General features: G+C 40.5%; 1 protein-coding gene across 1 annotated transcript; it reads right to left on the bottom strand.

Moving 5' to 3' along the window:
• Window positions 1–502: 502 nt before the first annotated feature.
• On the bottom strand, window positions 503–10098 carry LOC104400934. Its single transcript, XM_010024297.1, has 8 exons — window positions 10057–10098; window positions 8968–9121; window positions 6030–6175; window positions 5604–5780; window positions 5344–5457; window positions 2707–2793; window positions 985–1132; window positions 503–534 (listed from the first exon to the last, which is right to left on the bottom strand). Exons 3-8 carry the CDS (start codon window positions 6087–6089, stop codon window positions 503–505), a joined length of 618 nt encoding a protein of 205 aa, XP_010022599.1. The 5' UTR covers window positions 6090–6175; window positions 8968–9121; window positions 10057–10098.
• Between the last annotated feature and the right edge of the window lie 7 nt (window positions 10099–10105).

The following is a 10105-nucleotide window of genomic DNA, read 5'->3' as shown; positions in this document are numbered from 1 at the left end:
GCAAAGCAGCTTTGGGGCTTGACCTCTGCTCAGCAACAGATCTGACACAAGAAATGATGGTGGGGCAATCCACTTCTAGACTCAGGTCTGTAAGATGGTGTGCAAATTATTTTCGTTATGTTTGTGTATACCCAGAAAATGGCATTTATATTAACAATATTCTCTACTCACATGCATGTTGTGAACCTCCTGTGGTTACAAAGCAACATCAGGAAAACAAGGAGTGAAAGATGCGTTGTCCTGTCAGCAAAACTCACTGAATTGAGAGGATTACTGTTAATTTCCCGAGAGCACTTTGCTTTTTGAACTAAGTTACCAGCTGCACTGTTAAAGTTCCCTAGCACAATATGAACTAAGAAAAGTATAGACATTTTTCTGAGCAACTTCCTCTGTCTCTGTGAAAGAGACCCATTGTCTTACATCCCAAAGGCAAGTACTTGATCAGACCTTCCCCTGCTATTTCACTCTGTAAGAGTTGCAGATAGGACACAAGAGGGGTGGCTCAGGAGTCGATCCTTCCATAGGAAGAAAACACTGTGGGAAGAAAGAAGATCAGTCAACAACCAGTGCCTAGCAGCATATATGTCCTTCATGTAAAAGGAGGTTTGTGTAGTTAAGATTAGTGGCTTTCTAGGTCCCTTTACTATCTCTCTTTTAATTATTATAAGGCAGTTAATTTTACAGTGTGATAAAGAAGATAAATTACATATATCTTGTATAGAAGAGATTTTTCCACACAGGTTGTCTTTTCTGCATAGGTTGACTATGCATTTTCTTGCGTAGGTTGACTAAAACCAGTTTTCTTCAGGGAGAAATCATATATTCCATCCAAGCTTCTGAACTTTGTCACACCTGTAAGTTTTAAGGCTGCACTAGCGACTGATATCATTAGGGATCTGACTTGGACCGTGATTATCCCTATTTTCCTGGCTCAATGAGCTCTACTTAATCTTCATAGGGAAGTTAAACTTCTTAAGTACTTACTTCTTTCTCTCAGCCCCTGCCCAAAGCTGCGGTAGACATGAATCAGTGCCCAAAACAAAACAGATTTTATTGCAACAGAAATGAAAGAGCCGGTAATGAAAGCAGCTTCTAGGGTGTAAGAATTCCCTTTGCCCCACTCTCTTATCACCTGCAGGAAAACAGAGACATACAGCAATCAACACCTAATGCCTCAATACCCTGAAGTCATAAAATGCAATCAGCCACTAAATCTGTGAAAGGAGTCACTAGATAGTATCTGGGGTGGGGGGGAAAACCCATTCACTTGTAAACCATCTTACTTTCCTGTTGATGTGACTCCCTGGCTGAAAACCAACAAGCTAAATGCATTATACCTTCTGATCTCTGCATCACTGAAGTGATATAAAACAGTATTGTGCCCAGATTGAACAAGCCATTAAGCTGGAGATAAGGAAACCAGATTCCACCTTACATCTCAGTTTGTTTCTGCTGTAAAATACAGAATGAAGTTATGTTCCCTGCCTGTTGTCGTACTGTTATTGTCATGTGTGTCTGGGGGACAGCTTCATGATCCCATTTTCATTCCTGGCTGGCCTGATTACTGTGCTTATGGCATTAGTAATTGCCTCACCTGTGCTTTTTTGAGGGATCTGACACAGACAAAATGGCAAATTTTAATTAAAAGCAACAATATTTATATCCTGCAGCTATCTACTGCATTGAACCCAACAGGGTTAGTGATTATCAGGATGAGATTTTCAAAAAGCCCAGTTCTGACTCCTTTGATTTATTAGCAAACCCAATGGTGTGTATCCCAAATCAAGATGCTAAAATAATTTGTTTTGGAGAAGTGACTATATTACAGATCTAGCACAGAGAAGTATTGCATTGCATGTCCATGTCCTCATTTGCTGATCGCTCTTGTGTGTTCATTGTTACCATGCAAAAAAGGAAGGAGACTGAGCTACTTTCAAGTTGTTATGTTACTCTTATGTCAGAAGCCCCCCCTGTGCTTTTCTTCCTAACTGCAGTACAAGCATAGCCACCAAAGACAGCATGTGGTCCTTCTTTGCTTTGCCAGATCAAACAGGCCCGTGAGTAATTGCAAGAGCCTGATTTGACTTAAACCTTTAATAAATAAAACCCCAAGGACTTGGATGGACTTTTATCAGTATCTGGAGATTATTTATGTGAAGTATGAAAAACACTGGCTGCTCTCAGCATTCAAGCCCTTGCCATGATGAACAATCTGCTTTGCCCTTGCCTTTCCTCCTTTCCTATGTTCTGGGCTGTCCTAGTGATAAGTGCTTTATCACTATTACAGTGCCAAAAAAATGCCTAACACTTGAGTTTGTTGGGCTTACAGTGTCTCTTGTTTTGGCTACAATCAGGACTGAGAGCTAGAGGTGCTGCCTAAGACATTCTTTTCAAATATAATGACTTGAGGCCATGCAGATGGTCAGATGGTCTGGCACCACTTCAGACCTCTTGTGAAGGAGAGGAGGCGTTTTTGAGGAGCTATGTATCTTGAACTGGAAGATTTTGTGGTCATTTCCCTTATAATTCTGAACACTTTGCCAGTTGCAGAGACTTCCAGAGTCTTTCCCTCTGACTAATCAGTTCAAGAGCACTTTGACCTGGTTCTTGTCTTGCAAAGTTGATCCTGAAGAGGTAGAACATGCAGTAATGAAGAGGCCTCCAGCCTTGCTCCCTGTTATTGAGCAAGTAAGTTGGATGAATTACCGTGTAAAGCAGGTAGATGAGAAAAGCTACTTCAGGTATGTTCTGAGTCAGAAAAATCCACACTAGAGGTTTCAGTTCTTTTAAAATCTGTAAAACAAGATGAGATATATACAGGTTTATAACTTGCTATGTATTGTATAAGGCTATATATAGTTGATTTTTCAATAGCATTTGAAGTGTTGGTCTAGCTGAGCTCTCAGTTACAACTTTGCTCTCCACTTGCCTTCTCTACCTATGTTTTTAGCAGGAAATGTGGTCTCTGTTTTCCACTGAGGTACTTTTTATTTGGGTACACTCAGACAAATTAACATTTTCATAACAGACTGAGAGTGCTCTATGACTTTTTTTCTCCACCTTTGTTTCTACCACAGAGAAGTCACTGAGAACTAAATGTGGGAGAAGCAAGAGGATTTAACTGTCAGGAAAACTGTTTCACAACAAACCTTGGGACTTGCCTGCAGGTAGCAACTTGCAGCTCTCCTAAACTGGAAGGGCAGGTCTGAGCAAAGGAAAGAAAACCAGCTGAGTCACTGCTAATGAAAACAGTGACTGCACCACTGCCATGATAAGATTTGATGCATCTGATCACATCTGATGCACATATTCCCCCCTGTAAAACCAATATTGATCCTTCTGCAATGGTCAAGATACGAACTACAAAAGCACCTAAGGGAGTTTGTTCTCTGCCACCCCTACTATTGTCTGCCATTTTCTGTGGTATGGCATAGTGCTCCTCTTAGGATAAGACCAAAAGGGAAAGGAAAAAAAGGCTGAGAAACAAGAGGAGGAGGAAAGAGAGAATTAGTAACTAATGGGAGAAGAAAGAGAAATAATGGAAATAGGAAAATCTACTAAAGTAAATGGGAGAGCATGTATACAAGTAGAAGAAAAATAATGAATAATCTCCTTGTGAAATAGCATCAACCCAGAAATAAGGGTGCATGAGGTTTAGCTGTGCCTTCAGATACTGCAGTTACCAGAAACGACTGGGTATGAGGCATTTCCAAGTTTTCCCTTCTATTATGCTTATACTTTCTGGTGGATTGTGTTTAACTTTGTTACCTAACAACCTCAAGCAGGTGCAGCTTCCAAGAGCACCAAACAAGACCACGATGTGTGTTTCTCTACTGCTGCATCATCTGCAAGAAGCTGATTGTGGAAAACTTGTCTGAACAAGGTAAGGAAAAGGAGTTCCTGTTGTCACCCCTCTGTCAAGCTGTCTACATGCTCTATCCTGAGACAGAATCGTTTTTACCTTGGATGCAAAGCTACAAGACTCTCATGAAATGTATCCGCCTTTAAGTTGCTGTTGCCCTGCAGTGCTGCCACTTACTGAAAAATAATGCTGTATTTAATAATTAGGCATTTCCTACTTCTATTTAGACATGAAGCTGTTAACTTCTTCCAGTAGATAAGTCAGTAATGTACCTAGACAGGATAAAAAGTAGCTTTCAAGTGGTTCTAATGTGGGCAGTTTTGAGCAAAGGGCAAGAATATGTACTTATCCCTAGGCCATTTACTACTTGAACTATTCAGAAATACATTTGCTATTGCATAAGGAATATCATGTACGTTAAATCAGGAGACCATCTAACTAAAGCACCTCTTTCTTAAAAGAAACAGTATCTCTTTTAATGCCTAAAGGCAAATCAACGGAAAGCAAAGAATCTGTGAATAGCAACCGGTCAGATCAACTTTGTTTCTGATGGTGGAGGAAAAGTAGCTGAAAAGTTTACATTTTAATCCTCGCAGGAAAAGAGACCTGATTCTGATTGCTCCCTTCTTTCCACACATGCTACAACTTAACTGAAAGCTAAGATCCAGTGCTTCACAAAAGTATACAAGCAGCTCCTTTCTAACATTTTAAAAGCACAGTGCTTGGTGCTACCTCCGTTTTTAGCAAGGAAAGCCATCAAAACCAGGAATTTACCTGAGTAGTTAAAGCAAATACCTCAGGAGTCTAAAAAAACCAAGCCCCAAATCCCCCTAAACTCCTTCCTGGTAATAAAAGACTGACATATCTGATGTACTTTGGTCCTGCTTCTGCAATCGTTCTTGGAACAGAGCTCTCAAGGTATCAGAGGAAGTGGTGGGACTGACAAGAAAAATGACATTTCAAGTTCAAAAATCCTTATGTTAACCTGAAAACTGTCACTGACCTTGAAAGAAGCTGCCCCAGTAAAAGACCACTAATCTTTTCAGTAGGGTTTCCTAAGGATGTAAGGCCTATGCAGTCTCACTATGTCTGTATATCCATCTTCATAACAATTTGGAGGAGTGTTGGCAGTTTCACCTAACCTTGTCAGAGAGGTAGAAATATTGAAGATACTGTGATCGTAGAGGTTTCATTAAAGTAGGTGATTAAGGGAATAAAACAATGTCCCTGAGTAAGGAATGATGATAGCGTGGTGTTGTTTCAGCCTGTATGCTTATCTGAGAGACAGATTTATAAGAAACCTGACTTCATTATTGTTGGTACTCTTGTTTTCTGCTGGGATCCGTTCTGGAGCCCTTCCACTTAGCAGTGTTACTTAGAATGGGATGGCTGTGACTTCCCAGCCCGTGATAATTGCTCAGGGTGTAGCAGTCTCAGAAGGTGACTATCCTTGCTAGTGTTGCTGTTAGCTTAACACTTACAGCAATGATGCTGATGGTCACCTTCAGGCAGGCCCAAAGAACCCCCGTTGCTGAGATAATGTTATGTAGAAGGGTGATCTCATGCAGGCTTATCAGCAGAACACACAAGCAGAGCTGAACGAGAAGAGGCAAAGATTTGGTAAAATTACTGGTTTGAGACCATGCAGCCCACCAACAGATAGCTGACACAAACTGCCAGCAGTCTAAGATATTCTCAACAGGAGGAAAAAAAGGGAAACCAGGGGGAGAGAGATCTATACCTGTGCCTGAAGATCAAAGGTCAACATGGAAAAACAGAGGTTCATCATGAAGTATTGTGACTGTAGACTTTCTAGAGCACCCCCCACTCGAAAAGCCATCATGCTTTGACTCTGGATGAGGATGATGGCACAGATCACATCAAAGGAGCCAACCAGAAGGATCAGAATGAAACGGGCCTGGTGGGAGAGAGAAATAAGGATGTGACTGGCCATGCAGTGAGTAAATTATTTGACATTTATGCTGCTTTCAGATACTGCCACAAAGAAACCCATAGAATAGCTCAGAGAAAGAGTTGCAGTTGTGAGGGTGCACATTTTGTTACTCAGTGAGAGCAATAATTCAGCCAGGTTTTTATGTTACCTTGCCTTCCTAAGATTTTCAAATCCAGAAAGTGGAGAAAAGTTAATTAAAACCAGGAGACTAACCAGGAGTTTTGGCTTTTGCTCAGCAGAGAGAACTGTGAAGTTGACAATGGACCGAAACATCACTAGCAAGATGGAAAGAACAAAGACGATGAGCTCCTGGCGATTCTCCTGCAGGATTCCTCTGGTCACATAATATACACAGAACACTGGGAAGGAGAAGAAAGGGCAGTTACCAGGTGAACACAGGCTGCATGTGGCACAATTTTTTTTTTCAATGTGTTTGATCCAGATGACAAAATGGAAGTATCAAAACTGTGTAACTTGGGCTCCTCAGTCACGAGCGTCTTTATTCTTACTAAGGAGCCTGTATCACATATTTAAAATGAGTACTCCCCTGTGTTTAGCATGCAAAAAATGCCATCTTTCCTATCCAAACTGGCAGCTGTGTTATGTTACTCATAGCACTCTACTGAACATTACGTTGAATAGTGTATTTTAATTAAGTGAAGCAACACCATTTTTATTAAAGAACTGTAATTTCATAATCCTCCCAGTGAGAGTAATTCAAGTGACTAACAAGCAATTTACTACTCATACACATACATTTACAACATTGTTTGTGTGGTTCTGACCACTGCAAAAGTGTGTTGAATAGACTGGATTCCTAATAGTTTATTTTTACTGTGGAAGTTTTGAAACATCCCACCCTGCAAACTATACTCCAGAAAAGAACTGGTTCAGGAAAGTTCTGACTTATGTTTTTGTAAAATACACTGCTATCACTGTTGAAGTCTACATTGTTTTGAGAAAGCTTAAAGAAGGAAAAGGCTTTCCTTTCATAGAAGCAGGAATCAGTTCTTTATTCTTATCTAGGATGCTCCTGCAAACACTAGTTAATTCTTACCACAGACAAAGTAACAATAGATTTATTTTTCCATAGGGCTACTTCCTGGATTCTGCATATCAATTTCCTTTTGCTAGGTTGGGACAAAGTATTGTAGAGGTTTTCAAGGTAACATAATAACTTCAGTCTCTTTAAACAAACCTTCTAGTGAAAGAACTTCCTTTTTTTCACTTTTATTAGCAGTGATTGAGAAAACTGCAAATGATTGGGAAATCATAAAGCGAATCGTGGGATTTTTGGCATGCTTATGACCTCAGGAAGACCTGAAAGATTTAAGACAGTATTTCCTTGTTTTGCAAACTGAGCTGCTAAATCACAGGAAGACTGTACAAATAATTTGAAAATTAAACTTTTTTCTGAACATTAAGATTTTTGTAAAGACAGCAAATGCACATTTCTGAAGCCAAGGACATCCCCTTGGTTTTGGTAAGCGAACAGTTTCCAACAACCTAAATCCCAAGCCCTCTTTAAAGTGAATATCTCAAGTGGTAAATCCAAGAAACTGTTACACCCAGGGTCTCTATTTTTCTTTAAAGAGCTTATCATCAGTTCTGTCAGTCTTTGTCTGCCCCATAGAAAACATGGTTCTCGCATGTTTATGGAGGTTAACTTACACATCTTAAAATCTCGAGGTAAGCCAATCATAGTTTTAACATGTTCTTTGAATGATACTATCTTTACTGACTGATGTGTTGAAACAACAACTTCTATTTACATTAAAGCTTTGAAATCTGAAGCAATGTGTTAAAAATACACATTAAATCTTTTTCCTGATTTAAACCAGAGGTTTGTGAGAGGTGTACGCATCCTCCTGCCTGCATGTTGCAGCACAGAATACTAATCAGTGGAAGGCAGGAGGGGGAAAAACAGACTCGCAAGCGTGCTTTCAACTTGCCCATTTATAACATCATGGGATTCATCTGGTTTATTATCAAGGTTCTTCATTTTTCTTTGAAGTACAAAAGAGTAGTTGCTAACAAAACCAGTGTGGCAGCGGGGAGGCACCAACGGTCTGTTCTAACATGGCAATTTGTGTTGGTAGGCTGAGTCCTGTGTGAAAAGCTGCTAATCAAAATGGAGTTTGGGGATAAAAGTATTGTTCCGCTGTGTCTAATTATAGAATCTGGAACAAGTCTATTGTCTTTGTTCCCTCTGGATGAAAGCTGGGAAGCAATGACTGATTATGATGAGTGTGCCCTGCTCCTTCCTACACACTGTGTACTCCCAAAGTCCATTCTTTTCTACACTGTCTTGGCCAGCAAGCTAACAGCCAAGACCTGCTAAAGCCATTGAAGAGGACTTTCTAAAATAGTTACAGATGTACTTAATTGAATGTTAAGTTTCATTTCTACTTAATGCAAATGGACCCAGGAATATGAACATAGTTTCTATTGAAGCTCTAATTGGAAATATCTAAGGAAGTTTGGATTTTGTTTCGAGTAGGACAATAATGATCAGACAAAAAGAGCACTTTAAAAAACCAAGGTCCTTATTCTCTTTTATTAAAATACTTCAGGTGAGGCAACATCCTTGCAGGAACTTAACACAGAGAGATGACTTAACATTTTCTTTTTCAGATCCAGCCATGCATGTTTGGTTTCTTGCCATGTAAGAAGGTGCCTTGAAGCTAACTACAACTCAATATAAGCATGGCTCATGTCGGGAGATGTATGTTCTATGACAAGCCTTGGAGTGGGGACACCTCTGAATTCCCCAGCATACTATGGTAAGCTCTGAACATTCAGTATGTCTTACGTGAATGACAGCTGTCTGAAAGCAAAATCATTGCCACATCAGCCAGAGGAAAGGCCAGTAAAAAGGCCAATTATAGCAGAACTTCCTAAAACCTGTGTATTTTTTCGCACATGAATCTATTGTGGTTGAGACCACATCTATTAATGGTCCTTTCCCTAAAATAGCACTAGGAAAAACCACAGTGGTAAAAGCATCTAACTTCTTAGTGCTGAGCTTTAGAAGATTCTATGTGTAATATACCAGGCCAAATGGGTTGAAATAAGAAACTTCAGTTGCTGCTTAATTACTACCTTGGGGGAAAATGTATTTGTTTTAAAATACAAGCAGTATGTTTCTTACCAACTCCAATTAACTGAATAAGAGAAATGGTGAAATCTTCCTCAGTCTGTCGAACGAGTGTCTCTATGGTTAGCCCTATGACACTTAGCAGAGACAAGATAGTGACACAGAAGTAGATCTTCACAGGAAATGAGAGCTCTGAACAAGGCTTTATCTGTAAAGGAAGAACATTCTTAAACGTATAATGCAGTGCAAAGTAGTTGCTGTTCCTGAAAAAAATGCATTAAAGCAAGTCAGCTAAATGACACAATTGCAGGGTTTTCCTTGGGGAAAGGAAGAGAAACTCTCCACAACTGAATTGAAACTCCAAAACTGCTGAGAAAGGGGAAAATCTAACTGTATTTTGTAATTCATATCAGCCTATATGTTTCCAGTTTATACCTACAAATTGCCTTCTGCTTTCCTCAGTGCCTCATAAGGGCAATGGTGTTGAAATGATAACTCTAAATGTCCTGAAATGGAGACTGCCAATGCCCAGATCTATGCCTATCAAAACCTAGCGATACTCAGTGCTTAACTTTTTCCCAGTATCCCTTATCAAGACTTTTAGGTTTAGAAAACTGTGGGGAAAAGTTCACTTTTGAGTAACGTGCAAAGGATTTGAGAGCTGTTTTTTCCATTCATCTCAGGCAGTCTCAATTGTGGAGACCCATGAACTGCACCACGCCAGCAAAGCCTGCTTTGCTTCCATGTGAGGTTGGCAGCGATGGCAAAAAGGAACTGGAGTTGCTGGGAGCTTGGGCTCCATGGGGTTCATGCAGCATTAGTTGGCCATACTTTTCACGGACATCAGGAATGCTGCTTTCTGTACGTGCAGGAGCTTTTGATGACTTATGTGTTGGCTATTGGAAAACACAGGTTTATTATCATTATTAAACAGGTTGATGTAAGTAAAACAAGCTGGTTTTGAGAACATGGCAGCGCTCGAATCGCTGCACGGTTGGACCGCGGCACCAACAGCCCCGTGGCTGTTGATGACACGGCTTCCACAGGCGCAAACCCTGTTTGCTCTCACATCCCCGACTTCTTCCAGACTCAGGGTGGCTTTACCGGGGGAAGCAAACAGTCACGCCGGGACGGTGTACTCACTGGGCCACAGGGCGTGGGGATGAGCTGCCGGTGCCGGGGGGTGAGGTTC

This window comes from Nestor notabilis, unplaced genomic scaffold, assembly GCF_000696875.1.
Source record: "Nestor notabilis isolate BGI_N333 unplaced genomic scaffold, ASM69687v1 Scaffold36191, whole genome shotgun sequence".
NCBI classification, from domain to species: Eukaryota; Metazoa; Chordata; class Aves; order Psittaciformes; family Psittacidae; genus Nestor; species Nestor notabilis.
This window is presented reverse-complemented; position numbering and strand designations above follow the sequence as displayed.